General features: G+C 39.8%; 1 protein-coding gene across 1 annotated transcript in view; it reads left to right on the forward strand.

Moving 5' to 3' along the window:
• CDK17 (cyclin dependent kinase 17) overlaps window positions 1-17221 on the forward strand; it is a 97436-nt gene that overhangs the window by 63130 nt on the left and 17085 nt on the right. The window contains exon 5 of the mRNA XM_080363811.1: window positions 16658-16783. Within this exon, the coding sequence (XP_080219937.1) occupies window positions 16658-16783 (126 nt within the window). The remainder of the gene's footprint in view (window positions 1-16657; window positions 16784-17221) is intronic.

The following is a 17221-nucleotide window of genomic DNA, read 5'->3' on the forward strand; positions in this document are numbered from 1 at the left end:
TGGATAGAAATCTCAGATGCTAATTTTCTATTAATTTCTGTGGAAAAAAAAGCTCTGCATCATGAGAGATTGCTAATGCATCCACTGCCGGGAAAGATGCAGTCTTTATTAAACGCCACAGTATCGACATCTGAGTTGAGTCTCAAGATGTGCATCCACGGAAAACATGCATAATTACATACACACGTACATACTAAAATCCAGATTTCACTGTTCTTGCTGTTCATGGAGTGGTATCACTTGCTTCTGTGGCCTTTGAGGGAACCAAAAAAAAGGTTTGCTCTTGTATGAAATCTTACCTACATGCCTTGGGTGATTTCTGCCATGGAGCTGGCTGGTTCAGGAGTAGTAATTTGATAAGTAATAAATAAATAAATAAACAGTCTTTCTTGTCAAGTAAGTTTCTGTTATTTCAGTTTTAATTTGCTGGTTTGTGGGGATCTGTCATCTCTAGACATCATTGCGTAGCCTGAGGCCGTATTCCATTTATAGTCATTTAAGGTGAGTTATAGCTGTATATGTACAGGTTGGAATGAATTAGTGTGTGTGTAATAGTAGGTTTTTACTGTAGTCTGCTGAAGTCAGTAGTCACACTTGAAATCCATTGTAGAATCTATTTGATAACTAGACAAAGCTGAATAAGCCCAATAAAGCAATATTCCTCGTTCCTCCCCATTAAGATGAGTGTGCCTGTCACACTGTGAGTACATGCTTTTTTGTATTTAGTTTGGCCAGTGTTCACTGTATTTGTAATATTTTTGTCCATAGTTTCTCGTTTGTTTTTCTCTGCTGAATTGACAGAAGTCTGGATTTGTTTTCAAGGTAACTAATCAGGTAAAGCAGAAACCTTGGAACTGTTCTTTTAACCTCTAATAACTTTGAATATATAGCCAACTTTTTCATGCTCAGCTTGAACTTCCTTTAGAATTCTGAAAATTAGCAGCCCATTAAAAAACAAAATCCTTGCTAAAAACATGCATTATTTATTCAAAATGCCAATTACCGATACTGAATATTTGTATTCCTGGGATGTTGCGTACCTTAGAATATACATTTTGATTCTTAGTGTCCATCCCCACTGCAGTGAATCATATAATAAAGCTGCTTTTTCTGTAATCATTAAATAATTCAGAGCTACAAATAAAATTGTAACGTTATGGAAGACCAGACAGATTCTCTTGTCCAGAGTATATGAAAGATTTTGTTGGGAAAGAAAACTCAATGTTTCTAAAATTTTCAGGTAGAGATATCATGGAAGACAGAGAAGTGCAAAATAGACAATGGAGACGGAGCTGGAAAATGTCTTTGTTGTAGCAGAATCTCCATACCAATAGAAAGTGGAAATTTCATAACCTTAAGTTGACCTGGTTTAGATAGGAAATCATCATACTGCAGTGTAACCTAAATATGAAGCATTTTAGATATTCCTGCTCCACAGTGAAAAATCTGCTGGGCTGAAAACTTCCCATCCACAGTAGCAGCTATGGAGATACCGACTTTCAATCTGTCATCTCCCCCCAGATGACACAGAGTTTAGGCCAGCGTGACTGTTACAGACAGGGAGATGATAACACATCTGCTTCTGAATTCGACAACACTGCAGTTGTGGGACTAGATTTTTTTTTTTAATGATTGTTCATTGTTTTTGTGTGCTTAGAAAACAAAGAGAAAATACCAGAGTCTCATTGTGTTGCCTAGATAAAGTTTATTTTGCCTGTAATCCACAGGCTACAAATCGTCCAGAAAGCAGTTGCCCTTTTTTTTTTCTCCTTCCTTCCCCTCATTCAGGAACCATGCTGATGTGTGAACATCTATTGTGTGAGGAATTTGGCTTCCAACAGCTGTTAGGTTTTAATTAAAATGTCTACTAATCTCATGCTAATATTAATGATTACTTAGTAAATCAGTAAAACTGTTTATCAAAACAGATGTATGGAATCTTTTTTTTCCAGTGCCAGAAGCAGTAGAGCCTAAGAATGAATACATCTGTGTCAATATTTTAAGTGCAGGTGCTTCATCATGTAATGAGAAACAGTTCTCCAGATCATGGAGTTATACCTTAAAGCATATTCACTTTGATTTGCTGGAAAAGACGACATGGGCAGTAATACATTTATATAAATTAATGTTTCAAGCCATAAATGTTCACTGGGGGCCTTGTGCCCATGTACTGGATAGCAAATGCTTCATTAAGAACTGTGGTGGATATAAAATAGAGAGATAGAGTCTGTGCAAATTGAAACATCTGTTTCCCTTTCCCAGAAGTCCAAGGTCTGTAAGCTGTCTTTGCATGTGAACTGGCGGAGGGCCATAACCCGCTGTTCACCAGCCTGTTTCCCAGATATTTTATCCTGAGAAACAGTTCTTATCCGTCTGACTGTCACATTAGTGACAGGAGCGTGTTCCAGATCAGGCTGCTCCTGCCACACTGCTGTAGGGTGTAATTCTCCCCTAGGAGGATTAGCTGCGGGGTGAGTGCTTTTAGTTGAACAGAGAGAAATTAGGTAGGCTATGAAGTGATCTGCTAGTCGTGTGTGAGTTGTACAGGTCACCCTCCGAAACAAAGAACATAGATAAGAAAGAAGTATTTGGTGAGCTCCACTTTTACCAGGGGTTTGACTGCTTTGGGGGTCTTGACACAGCCTGAGTAGTTCAGGCTTCTTTTGTTTCCAGGGAAAGCCCAACAAAATTAATTTATGTTTTCAACTGATGTAGTGCTAAGACTTTCTGTCTCTAGGCTTCAAATTAGAATGTGATTCCTAGATCCTCATTCACATGTGCAAATAGGGCACTCTTGGCTCCAGTGAACTGTTCCCATTCCAGACCAGCAGACTGAATGGCAGTACTGACCCAGGCTTTCAGCAAGAGGCAGTACAGTATATTCTCCTGTGGTTAATTTTGGAGGTAGGAAGCATTGTATCAAGAGCAGCCTGAACTTTCAGACCTATGTCTCTTGCCGCTCAAGCGGTTCCCTTGGATCCCCAGCAGGCATTACCACACAGAGCCTTCTCTGAGCAGAAGTTCTGCCTTCTTCCTTCCTTCTGTGCTTGGAAACAGTCTTTTTACTTACTGGATGTTGTCTGATTTCCTTCTTTGCATCTCCCAAGAATGCGTAGCTTTTCTGATTCTCTCTTCTTTGAATCTGAGCCTGTGGTCACCTACCAGAAGATTTCAGTACCAGATAGAAAAAAAATTGAGGCCGAATACCATCAAGGCTGTTTGATTTTCAGGGATTGCTGTATTGTCTCCCTTCAGTCACGGTTGGCAGCTGTCTCAACCTTTTGCAGGGTTACGCTAGAAAATATGCAGTTATTTTTGTAGAGTTCTGCTTTCAAGTTCACATGAAGCTTGATGTTTTTGAAATCCCTGTTCAAGAAACACAGGTGCATGTTCTAAATTGCTAGTATGGTTTTGTCAAAACTGATGGACCTGCTTTTGATGTATTCAATTAGCAGACTTTCATTTCTTCTACAGAAGAAAGCTGGCACTGCACAAGGAAAATAATTTCAGCCTAGATAACAGAAAGATTTCTTAAACCTGCCTTTTACTAGATTTTCCAGGGGTAATGTTATCAGCAATTTGTTTTGGTTTGGTTTTTTCTCTTCTGTTAGCAACCTTTGTAATGCTGATGCTAAAGTTCTTGTATTGCACTTGAAAATGCTACTTCCCTTAGAGAAGCTACCACACCAGGCAGTACCCTTTCTGTAAGGATGGAAGATCTGCTTTTTTGCTTTTGCTTCTTCATAACTTGGTTTTCCTTTTAAGTTCCGTTTAAGAGCAGTTGCTTTGGATGTGTTCAGCCATCTACAAAACACATCTCTAGTAATCACTGGAATGCAGGAGATGGGAAGTTAGTACTTGGATGCGGTTTCTTACACTGCACTCATCGTCCTGTCCAGGAAGGTCAGATTTTCAGTATACATATTCAAGAGGCTGGTTTATTTTGAATTAGCCAGTTTCTTCGTGGGACTTCCTCTTTGGTACTTGCAGCTTTGTGTTGATGTGAATGTTTCAAGTTAGTGATTAACATTACAGAGAGCTGGTTTAAGGGTCCAGGCATGCATTTGTGCAGTGATATGTTCTGTTTTGTTTCTCGTGGTGTTTTTTCCAGTTCCCTTTCCCTCCACCTCATTCTTCTTGTAAGCTGGTAAACTTACGCTATCTTTTTCTTTTGGGCAGTTTCTCCTAGTACTCCTCTACAGAAGCTGATGAAAACATAGAGAAATCTATGTTTAAAAATCAGGAAGGAGCAGCAAATAAGGCAGAGGTTGCTTAATTAGCATCTGTTACTGCCCAGCACCTACCACTGAGTCAGACAGCCATCAGACCTTGGATTTCAGCTGGGTTTATCTTAAGAGGCTGATGCCATAGAATGGGATCTTGTTAGGTGATAATTTAGCCAGGCAAACAAAATCAGGCATGATCTTTTTATGTTTATTATTATTTTTCTTATTCTTCCTTATACTAAGTTCACTTCCTTACAGGTTCTCTGAGAATGCAATAAAATAATAACAAAGCAACACCCAAGAAGAATTTTGAAGTATTTCTGACATAATTTGTCACAATTTTTTTGTGTGTGTTTATACCCTTGATGAAAAGAAAGTAATGTCTCAGATTTGAGTTTCATTTCTCCTTTCTTGGATTTTTGAAAAATGGTTTTATGTGTCACATCTATTTGTTTAGTTTTAGTTTGGTTTCATTGGTTGTGAAAAGAAACTTCTGGAATGCAGTTTCTGAATCCTGTATTTGTGCTGAACAGTTTCAGCCTTTCACCTTAAAGCTGCTGGGAGATATGAATTAAATAAAAGAACTGTTGGGGGTGGGAGGGAGAGAAGAAGGAAAGAGCAGTTTTTATTCAGCTAGTCAGTAGTCTGAACACCATACCTATGATATTAAAATTCTTATTAAAAGTATTTTCAAGAAATTATTCATATTTTTGACTGCTTATATGAAAAAATCCTTTCTATTCAACTGTAATACTAATTTTGTGGGTGCAAAAATACTCTTTTTTACAGATATTCCTGAAAAGAGATGAGGTTTCTTATCGTAAGTTTTTTGTTGTGCCAGAGTAAATGGAAGCAAAGCTATCTGCTTGCACTTCTGGTTTCTATGCTTTTTAAAAAATACATTTTTATTTGAATGGCCATAGCTACTGCAAATATTGGTGATAGCTTTCTTGAACTCCTGGCAGTAAAGCCCTTGCTTTGTTGATTAATACTGGTAGATAAGCTGGGAAAATGTGACTCCTAGTCCCCGCATGGAGATTAAACCTTAGGATTCTTAGTAATATCAATACGTCATTGATTACACTTGTCTCCGTGTCTTCTCCTAGTATCTCAACATTAAATCTGACAAACTGTGCAAAGGTGCAGAGAACATGCAATAGCTGTTGTCATTGGTATTTCTCCAGGGTCTGAAATAGCCTGTGGACTCAATCTCTTGATAAAATCCCTGAAGATACTTTGTGTGCTTGATTTGATTAGTATATTGGAAAAAAAAAACACCTTTATTTAATCAATTAATGAATTCCATATTTTGCATCATTTCTGTCTCAAATATAAGCCACCTGATTCAGTGCTCAAAATTGATATTTTCTTTAATTGTGTTGCATTTCGGTAGACTGGCTGAAAACCAGCATGGATTTGTGGAGTGAGAGGTAGCAGTAGGTGAGTCTTCAGATTGTGTTTTCACTATTACTTCTAACAGAAGAAAGAGTTCTTTGATGACTCTTTCCTCAAATTTAACAGAATAATAATAAATTCATTGGATTGAATGTTTTCAGTAAAATTATAATAATAACAACAACATTCAAGTGTAAAAGAAAAATGTGGTATTCAGGTGTAAACCATTCTGCAGAAGGCAGAAAAAAATGCATGTTCTGCATCACAGCTGATCAGGCGAGTCAGGGAATGGTGGTGGTTTTATATACCCAATAGAAAAACTGGTATAGGTAAATCATACCAGGTTCCAGTATAGGTTGGGAAATTACATATTAGAGAGCAGTGTAGGGGAAAGGGACCTGGGGATCATGGTGGACAGCAGGATGACCATGAGCCAGCACTGTGCCCTTGTGGCCAGGAAGGCAATGGCATCCTGGGGTGTATTAGAAGGGGTGTGGTTAGTAGATCGAGAGAGGTTCTCCTTCCCCTCTACTCTGCCCTGGTGAGACCACATCTGGAATATTGTGTCCAGTTCTGGGCCCCTCAGTTCCAGAAGCACAGGGAACTGCTGGAGAGGGTCCAGCGTAGGGCAGCAAAGATGATTAAGGGAGTGGAGCACCTCCCTGATGAGGAAAGGCTGAGGGAGCTGGGGCTCTTTAGTTTGGAGAAGAGGAGACTGAGGGGTGACCTTATTAATGTTTATAAATATATAAAGGGTGAGTGCCATGAGGATGGAGCCAGGCTCTTCTTGGTGGCAAACAATGATAGGACAAGGGGTAATGGGATCAAGCTGGAACACAGAGGTTCCACTTAAATTTAAGAAAAAACTTCTTCTCAGTGAGGGTGACAGAGCACTGGAACAGGCTGCCCAGGGAGGTTGTGGAGTCTCCTTCTCTGGAGACATTCAAAACCCACTTGGACATGTTCCTATGCGACCTCACCTAGGCGTTCCTGCTCCAGCAGGGGGATTGGACTAGGTGATCTTTTGAGGTCCCTTCCAATCCCAGACATACTGTGATACTGTGATACCAGCTGTTAAAATAGTGGTTTTGGTTGCAGTAATCAGGCCTTATTTATAAAGATGTTAAAATAGCATGCTGCAAGGATGCTATAGGTTTCTTTTGATGGATGTGTATGCTGCTGTTTTGCTTCAAGACCTTGGAGGTCTGCAGGGCTGTAACAACAAAATTCTCTATAAATATATTTGCTGATTTAGGGTTGTTATTTTTTTTTTTTCCTGTTTGCTTTTGCCTCTGGCAGTCTTGCTGTATGTCATAATTCTGTAGAGGATCCAGTTGGCTTCAACTGTGCTGTCATTTGACAAAAATGCACTGAAATTTGGTAAGGCAGCCTTCAGAAAAAAACTCCACATGGTATTTGATACTAAAATGGTACAGTAAATACATACATATAAGGTTGTATATTAGAATGTTTACATTCTCATTGGCATAAGCAAATGTTTTTAATTTGTTTCTGTATTTTGAAGTAGCACATAATACACATTTTTATTTAAAATATGCAAGGAAAGAATACTATTAAAAGTTGATTATTTTCTTTTAAGAGTAAGCATGTTGTGAAATAGAACTGTGTTGCATAGAGGGTTATAGGATGTAGCATTTTAGATCTCTTTAAGCATTCTCTAGTGAACAAAACCACTATGACTTATTAGTGAACAGCTTGTGGTCGCAGCTGACATATCTCGCTGGTATTTGCTAAAGCTGGTGAGAAGACTAATTCAGACTGAAGCTTGCACAAGAGAGCAAAGCATTTCCATTTGATCTATAGCGGGTTGTTTGGGCTGTCAGATTCATGGCTGTAGACTCAGAAGAACAGTTCTTTGTGAGGCTGTAACAAAATTTTATTGATGGAATTTAACAATATTTACCCTTAAAAGATAAAATTTCAGGGAGAGGTGGAAAGCTTGTTGTCTTCTGCCATGTAGTAAGTACGTACCTTAAGTAATGGTTGGTCTGGAAATGTGACCTGTCAGTCAACTGCAGAACCAAAGCAGTAAGGATTGATATATAAAGATGCATCTTGGCAGTATAGTCTGTGTCATCCACTGACTACCTGCTCCTGACAGAGCCGACTTCCTTCACCTCTCCTAAACTTGCATCAACAGATAAATTATTCACTTTGTTTTGAAGGAATAGTTGATAGCTTTCTACCAGTTCACCTTCTTACCCCACACTGCTGTGTCATGAGCTGAGATGTTCTCCTCCAAGAAGTGATGGGAACATCTGGCCGCAGGCAACAAAATACTGGGTTTGGAGGTAGTCGGCTGTTAGATTAGCTAAATGAAACATTCCAGGAATAGTCAACTGAGGCTGAGGCTTTCATGGTCTTTCTAGTGAGTCGATGGTACTACAGGATTGCCTTTTCTTGTGCCTCCCAGTTAAAAGATCAATGGCATGTGTAGCCCAGTAGATTTGGGAAGGATTTATTAGTGCTGCTCCAGCGAGAAAGAAACAGCCTGCAAGTTGGCACATTCGTTAAAGGATAAAAATAGAAATAGTCTGAAGTTTTTCTGCTTTTTGTAGCATAATAAGGATTGGACTCAGGAACACCTCAACAAATCCTTCTGTAGGGCAATTTTCAGTTTGTTTATTTTTATATTTTTGATTATTGTTGTATTGGTTTGTGCAAAATATTAGTGTTTATTATCTAAATGTGCTATATAATCAAAGACATAATGACTTCAGTTGTCAGAAGACAGACTAAGAAGTGTGACTAGCTCAAATGGCTTCTTTTTTAGAGCTTTGTTAACATGTAGAGTTCAAACATTCTATATCTTGAGTTAGAATCATCTTTATTTTACTTCAGTGAAATTTACTGAAGTTTGTGCAGTCTACTCCAGGTGAACCTGCTTTAGCAGGTGGGTTGGACTAGATGATCCCCAGAGGTCCCTTCCAACGCCAGCCATTCTGTAATTCATTCTGCGATTCTATCTACTGTGTCTTTGCAAAAAAATTAAATCATGAGTTAAAGAAAAACGGAAGTTGATTTTAATATTTGATTTGAAGTGTGAAGAGTTAAGAGTGTTGCTTTCACAATTAAGGGTAGGTTCATTCTGTGAGAAAATGTACTTTTTCACAGGGCTTATGTGAAAATTGATCTGTTGACCAGGAATGAAATTTTCTGAAAGGTGTCGCACTGCGGCACTAAAGAATATCATATGGGCCAAGACAAGCAATTAGAAAGAGGAATTAGTTTGTAAGCTTGTGTAATGGAGAATAGGAAACCAGAAAAAGTGTAGTTAGCAAAGGAATAGAGTTGTTTGAAAGTCAGATGTGAAAAACAGATTGTGGTAACAAAATTGCAGTGTTAAACTCTTGTGAATTAATTACTGTGTGTGACAAGTCAAGAAGCTAATATTTGCAACAGTATTTTAGGCCATACAAAAGGGGACCAGAAGTGAAGAAATAAAAAATGTGGTTATTTGGGTTTTTTTTTTACTTCCAAGTATGTGTGGAAAACAGGAGATGTTTTGGGGGGAGGTTATTTTGGTAATTGTTTGGGGGGGGGGGTTGTGTTGTGTTTTGTTTTGTTTTTAAGGCACGTTTGTTTACTTATAACATGAATTAAACTTGGCTCAGAGGACCTACAGGTTTTAAGTTGAAACACCTGCCTCCTTTTGTTGTGCCCAAGCATTAAGTAGTCAGTGGTAGACAGAACATACACATCAAGTTACAGCAGCACAGTTGGATGCTCACTAGGCGAAAGAAAAGGCACAACAAAGTGTAGCTCTTGTCAGAGCATTTGCTGTAGCCAGCATTAGGAACAGATAGTAAAGATAAGCAGGAGTTGGGTAGTGTATCTCCACAGGAAACAAAGTGATATTGGTGTCACAAGTGCTTACATGTTTATCTGCCATTAAGCAGAGTAGGACAAATGTGATTCTTATTTCAGGCATATTATAAAAATAGTATGCATTTCTTAGCCAGTAATAAAGCAAGACTGAGAATAAGCATTGCACATGAAGATAGAAAATGCGGTTTTAAGATGTAGGGGAGGGGGGAAATGCCATGAGCATTCTGGCTACCAAAGCGAAGCAACTGGTGCCTGAATATGTTCTTCAGAATATGTTCTGGAACTAGATCAAAACCAAGCTCATTAAGCAACATATAGTTAAATGTAGGCATTTGAACATTTAGGAGTATGGTGTTTACTGAATACTGGTATTTCCTTGCAGTTTGACCCTTAAGATAGGCATAAAAGAACCAAGCTAGAAAATGTTATGCTTTTTCATAAATCACACCTCATTTGGAAAAATAAATTGAAAATGACATCAAGAAAATACTGTCATTTTAATTTTCTAAAAGCTAGTTTATTCTACCTGCAGCACTTTATTGTCCCTGGAAGCTCAAGTTTTGCATTCCAGTGAACCTTTGCTTGTTGGAGTTACAAAGGAATGCAACCAAATTCCCTGTGCATAGTTGAAGGTCTGTGTACGCCACTCACACACCTGTTATGTTTAAAAAAGGATACATAAGATAACATAGGGAGTTGCTCTACTTTACTGCCTTTAAAAAATGAAAGAAAAATTTTAAATATTCATAGAGGGATGCAAAATTAAATAGTGTTAAAAATGGACATTTAACCTTATAGTGTTGACAAGCTTGAAATCTTAAATATCAAAACTTAAAGGGCATAGGGAAAATAACCAATCCTGCCATTAATTTTACATCTTTCTTTATTACTTCTTTCAAAAGCATTGTAGCAGGATCTTGGTAACAGCCCACAGTTTTTAACAACCAGCTAATAATTTCCATTATAAAAGGTTTCTTGGTTTTAGTCATATGCCTTACTTTAAGGTTTTTTTTAGTTTTCTTTTTTTTTCTGAGGAATTCTAACATGTCATTAGATTCAGTTGGTCGTTTAAATTAGCGTGGATAAAGTCCTCTGTCCCAAAAGTGTCTTTTTCGTTGTTTCATGGAATTCCACAGAGGTTTAAGAGAATTAGAAATTGTAAAAAATCCCTGTTCCCTACTTGGCACTCCAGCCTGGCGTCATGCCAAAGCCACGAGCAAGCCGTGGGCTTCAGGGGAGCAGGTTTTGCTACACTGGAGCAGCAATATTGAGGTTGCAGTGGGGTAGCTGCCCCAGCAGCATGAGGGAGCAGAGGTGGTGACTGTGTCCAACACGCAACTCCAGGCTCCACACACCAAGGCCAGGGCTTGACCGGAGCCTCCACTCCATGAAGGCTTCTCAGCACCAGCGGGGAGATGGGTTGTGTCCCCCAGACTTGACAGTTGACCTGAACTGGCCCATGTACTAGTACAGGTTAGGGGTTAACCTGCTAGAAAGTCACATTGCAGAGAGGGACCTGGGAGTCCTGGCAGGCAACAGGTTGACCATGAGCCAGCAATGTGTCCTTGTGGCCAAGGTGGCCAGTGGTATCCTGGGGTGCATTAGAAAGAGTGTGACCAGCAAGTCCCCCTCTGCTCTGCCCTGGAGAGGCCACATCTGGAGAACTGTGTCCAGTTCTGGGCTCACCAGTGTAAGAAGGACAAGGAATTCCTGGAAGGAGTCCAGCAGAGAGCTACAAAGATGATGAGGGGTCTGGAGCACCTTTCTTATGAGGAGAGACTGAGAGAGCTGGGTCTGTTCAGCCTGGAGAAGGCTGAGGGGGGATCTTATTGATGTTTATAAACATCTCAAGGGTGGGTGTCAAGAGGACGGGACCAGACTTATTTTAGTGATGCCCAGTGATAGAATGAGGGGCAATGGGCACAGATAGAAACATAGGAGGTTCCATCTGAATACGAGGAGAAACTTATCTACTTGGAGGGTGCCAAAGCACTGGAACAGGTTGCCCAGAGAGGCTGTGGAGTCTTCTTCTCTGGAGACATTCAAAACCTGCCTGGACACATTCCTGTGTGATCTGCTCCAGGTGAACCTACTTTAGCAGATGATCTCCAGAGGTCCCTTCCAACCCTCTTCATTCTGTGAAAAAGCTGTTCTGTGCCACCTGACATGGAGCTTGACAATAAAAGCTAGGGGGGAAGGAGGAGAGGCTGGGGACATTTGTGTCTGTGGTGTTTATTCTCCTGTCCCAGGCCAAAGCCAGGTGTGCTGTCGTCCAGTGTTCCGGGACACAGCTGGACACCTGCCTGCTGGCGGGACGCACTGAGTCAGTTCCTTTTCCGCTCCAGCACACAGCCTTTGCTCTCCCTGTGAAACTGTCATTACATCCAACCACAAGTCTCCTCACAGTCCTTCCATCTTCTCTGCGTCACATGGGCTCAGCTGTTCGCCCCGCGGGGTCAGCCCACAGTGGGGACAGGTCCCAGGCTGCCCTCAGCTGAACAGGATGCCCCAGCATCAGTGGACAGCCTGGTCTGAACACTCAAGGCTCAAAATTGTTTGGTGTGTGGTAGGCTTCTTGTTTTCCTTTTTAGCATAATCTCATTTAAATTAACTGGCTTTTTCAACTGTGTCAGACTGTTGTAATTTTAGTTTTTGGTTTTTCTATTCAGCCTGTAGGAAACATCGTGCTTATTTCTCTCGTGCGCATCTGATGAATCGCCTTTCATGTTGCCGTATAGCATTTAATTATGGTTGCTTTCTTTTCCCAAGAGGTGGTTGGCTCAATTATGGCAAAAACTGGGAGAAATAAAGGTGGTAGAGGCAAACCAATAATTTCTGTCTTTCGGGTATCTGTGGTCTAAATGATTTTCTTTAATTTTCCCTATTTTAGGCAGTTAGGTAAAGGATAATTATAATACGATGAAGACTTTTTATTTGTGACTTTATATATGTAACTTTATATGTAATCTTTCAAATATTGATGTCATAAAAGGCTGGTAGGTAACAATTTTAATATATGGTTTTAAAAAAGAAGCCTTGACTTGGCTGATATTTCAACAGAACCAAGTATATATATGTGAGTGTATTGCAAGCAGGGAAGTAGTGTAGATCATCAGGAGGAAGAATCTATAAGGTACCTGCTGCAGTTTCCATTAAATCATTATGTTTTCCTCTTAGAAAATAAACTTTCTTCAGCTCTGAGAAGTTAAGGAGAATGGATAGTGTTTTGATTTTATTTACATGACAAAAATTGAGGCTTTCAGGACTAAATACACATTTTTGAGGGGGACTGGAAAGGGGAAGAGTGTTCACTGTCATATATTGGCCATTATATTACACACGTAAGTAATTACATTAAAAACAGATACAACAATCATGAAAAAAATTCTCCCTTCTTTTCCCCTCAGGTTTTGTTGTGTGTTGTTTTCTTTTAAGGACAGACAGTAGGGGTGAGGCAGGGGAACAGTTGTTGCACATTTAAGTAGAGTATTGTTCGTAGGGTTTTTCCCCAAGCTGGAATAGATTTTGGCCTTTGTGTCAGGAAGTACTTATGTTCAGACAGTATCTGTATTATGCACTGTAGAGCACTGTGTTAGCACCAGATACTAAGTTTACAGCTTAAGCTTGGTTTAAAACTGAGGATGTCACATGGGTCGCTGAAGTAAGTCATGGGGGGGTTGCAATTGCCTGTTGCAAAAGTGGCATCGGCAGAGCTTTTGGGAATGAAGGAGAGGGAATTCTGTAATAGAATTACAACCTGCTCCCATTATAATATTTTCTGGCACCTAAAGTATTGTTATCTCCAGTTTTTATGGTAGCAGGACTCCAAAGTAATGAATCCTTAGTATCCATAAAGTATCTTAAACATGTTTTGCTTCCCTTTCTCTCCGTTTGAAAAGGTACATTGTTATTGATGGCAGGCACTGTGCACAGTTAATTGCATAGATTTCAAATTGCCGTCGCAGCTTCAAGGCTGCGTTTTCTTCCTTCCTCCTCCATACCCACCAACTCTCTGTGCTTGGAAATGCTGCGTCGAGGCTACGGAGATGGGTGGGAGGCACCACTTTGGCTGCTCCAAGGATGAGCGCTGTGGGAGGATAGAACAGAGAGATGGAGGGCTCTGGAGTACAATCCACTCGGTGTTTCATGAGGCCTTCGGGTTGTGGTCAGTGGTTTCAGTATCCCTATAAACACACTGTTAAGATACTTGTTGTCAAACAAGCACTATGAGTCGGTAAGAAGAGAGCACTTACATTAGGTTTCTGTGCCATAGATAATAGATAGAAACAGCATAAAGCTATTTTGCCACAGGGTATATGGGATAATGATGATATCTACTGTCTTCGGGAAGTTATATTGAAAAAAGCTTAACGTTCTTTTTTTTTTCTGCTGTCTTGGAATTTGTCAAGTTTCTGCTTTATGTTCTTGAGCAGTGAGAGAAAGAAAGTCAGGATATTGCCCCACTGTTGATCTGAGATTACAATAGGAAGGTGGAGCAGAGACCGATGCTAGTCCTCTTCTTGCCATCCCTGTCTTGTTCCAGCAATTTCGTGGTTTCCTGGTGCAGTGAGGTGGCAAAGCTGCTGTCTTTAAGGCAATGTGGAGATCTTTCCTTTGTGCTCATAGGTTTCATGGGCTATCTGAGTTTTCTGAAGAATGAAATAAACTATAGGCTGAAATTATTTATAATAATCTGAAGCTCTCTTCAGTAGGGGAGAGGACTCTAACTTCACTAAATTTGAGTTGTCTGTGACAAAAATGGCATTAGCAGAGCCTATCATAAAGAAGGAAAATACTTTAGCGGAAAATACTGCTTTACTGAAGGGGTTACTGCAGGCTGGTGTTATAATTAATTAGTTCCTCCACTCTCCTGAAAACCACACAGACAGTTTAAAATTGCCAATATTTTGAAAAATTTGAAATACCAACATTGAAAATTAGTGAAGAAATTGGAGGCTGCCAAAACTAAGGAATCCTTTTGTTTTCTTTTAATTGAACTTCAAATGCTGGCCAAAGCTGCCATTCTGTGAACAGTACTTCTTTTGTTTAAAGGCAATTTTAAATTTCTGTACAAAAATAAGAAATATAGACACTGATTTTTCCAGCTATGCAAAGAAGCTGATGTTGGGCAGCAAAGTAGAAGCTGGCAGACTTTGTGCTCCGTACCTAAGGAAGTGTGAGGAACATAGAGAAAACAGGAGGATCGGCTGCCAGAAGTTGAAGCTTTGTCATCATCTCTCCAAATATTTCTGACCATATCTGGTGAATACCATATGTAGGTCAGTCATTTGGGGGATATATATTAGCACTTCGATTTTACCTGAAATTGAATTAATTGCCAAATTACATTACAGAACCACAAAATGGTTGGGGTTGGAAGGGACCTCTGGAGATCATCTAGTCCAACCCACTTGCCATAGCCGGTTCACCCAGAGCAGATCACACAGGAATATGCCCAGGTGGGTTTTGAATGTCTCCAGAGGAGACTCCACAACCCCCCTGGGCAGCCTGTTCCAGTGCTCTGGCACCCTCAAAGTAAAGAAGTTTCTCCTCATGTTTAGATGGAACCTCCTGTGCTTCAGTTTGTGCCCAAATTTTTTCATTTTTTTAATATATATTTTAAACTGATATTTTTTGCTCAGCTCCAGGTACATGCAGGGATCATTCATGTACATAGTTCACATACATTACCAACACTGAAAGCTTAGTGAGGACTCCACCAAGATGTCAAGTCCTGGAAAGTCTGATGATCCGGTTCTTTGGCAGCCTTAAGCCAATTTAGCTACTGGCTTCCCGGGCTTGCCCTGCTGCCTCTCCTGCCCTGTGTTCAGGCTGTGAGCTTGTCTGACCTGACACTGAACCTGTTTGGAGCACAAAGCTGGCAGGAAGCTCTTCCCTTCGCATGAGATGGTTTCTCCATGATTTAGCATGCTGAAGTAGTTCAAAGCTGCTGCAAAGATACAAGTAGAAGCACATGCCCAAGCCTGAGGGGAACTGAACGGGGGAGGTAGCTGTTGGTATTTAGCTTAGCTCAGGATGCCCAAAATTCAAAGCTGGAGGTGGCATGTAAGATAGAATAAGGTTACCTGAAGGAGAGCTTACTGCCCTCGGGTCAGCATTGATGAAATCTGAGGTCCACCATCAGAAATCTGGAGTTTTCCTGCTTCTTCTGGAGAGAAGTGTGAAAACAGTGGTGGTTTCAGAGATGTCCTCTTAACTTTAGGGCAGAATCTGTGGGCATGGATTGTATGATTTGATGTTGAGTGTGATTTTCAGTATCTGGATAAACTACCTTTACTGAAAAACAGTTCCTGATCTTCTGGAAATTACTTCCCATTTTTTGTGAGTCTGGATATGTTTCCTTTTGTACCTCTGGGGGGATGACAAGCCGCTTTAAGAGAATATTTGATATTTCATTTTCTGGCACGTTTGAGATTAAAACCAAACTAAAAAAATACATGAGGATGTGCAGCTGTGAAAAAGATTTTCTTCGTTTTTATTGAAAGGTGAAGAAATTTTATTTCCCTCTTGTCTTAGAAATTATACCTGTTGTTATAAAAACTTACTGGTGAAAAACAGAATCTGATGTAGGAAAAACTGTATATCCATAGTGGCAGTTTGATTTTCATGTGCTAAAGAGCTTGAAATAGAAAAACATGTTAACATTTGTAGTAGTTTGGCTCAATAATGAAGTGATTCTGTTCTGTAAGACTGGAAAAATGGAAGTTGAATCATGACTTTGAGTAGTTAGAGAAAGGGAGAGTGATATATTTTGAATTGTGGATATCTCTTGTTATACTAATTTAATTATTATATGGAAAAAATTTATTAAACCAGGCTCTGAATTTTTAGTTTCTGGTGTTCCAGGGATGTATGAATATTTAAGTACACTCAGTAAATTTATCCACAGGGTAGTTAATTACATTTTAATATTTCATTCCTCTTGTTCAAGTAGTGAGTTTGTAAATCACTGAATTTCTGAACCTGTTATCTAAGCAATTTGAAGTCTTATAAGAAGAGAATATTTTTAAACGCAGCTTCTGTGATATTACTTATTTTTCATTCATGTACATATTTCCATTTAAATAGCAACACTGTAACAACAGTAACACTACAGGTGTTAAAAAACGTTTCAGAAAATACCGAATTGTCCCTGACCCTTCTATTTTTAACACTGTTTACTGCAGGATTTGAACAAGCGCTTGTCCCTGCCTGCTGACATCAGGATACCCGATGGTTACCTTGAAAAGCTGCAGATTAACAGCCCGCCGTTCGATCAGCCCATGAGTCGACGTTCTCGCAGAGCATCCCTAGTAAGTCTCGTATTGCATCTGCCTTGCTAAACCAGCCTCTTGGGACTTCAGGTCTCATTTAGTGCAGATGTCTCTATACCATAGGTACGATTCTACTTCAGTAGCACCTTGGCTATTATGTCCTGAACTTCTGTCAAAGTCCACTGAAGAATTTCACCCTTTCTTTAATTTCTCTTCTGCAAACTTGGCCTTGTTGTTGCTCAGGGAAGGTCTTGGCCTGTTGAAATCAGTGGCTAAACTCATCTCCCAAAGTGGATGCTTAAATCCTTTTGCTTTTTAGAGCAGGGATGATCTGTTTGAGGAAATAGGCCATGTCGTCTTAGGTCAAGGTTGGGGCTCTCACGTGGTAGAGTAGGAAGGCCCTAAAGCAGCATAGTATGAAGGCAGGTCCTCCTCACTCTTCTGTTTCTATTTGATAACAAATTTGCTTTCTCAAGA

The sequence above is a fragment of the Nesoenas mayeri genome, assembly GCF_963082525.1.
Source record: "Nesoenas mayeri genome assembly, chromosome: 1".
Taxonomy (NCBI): domain Eukaryota; kingdom Metazoa; phylum Chordata; class Aves; order Columbiformes; family Columbidae; genus Nesoenas; species Nesoenas mayeri.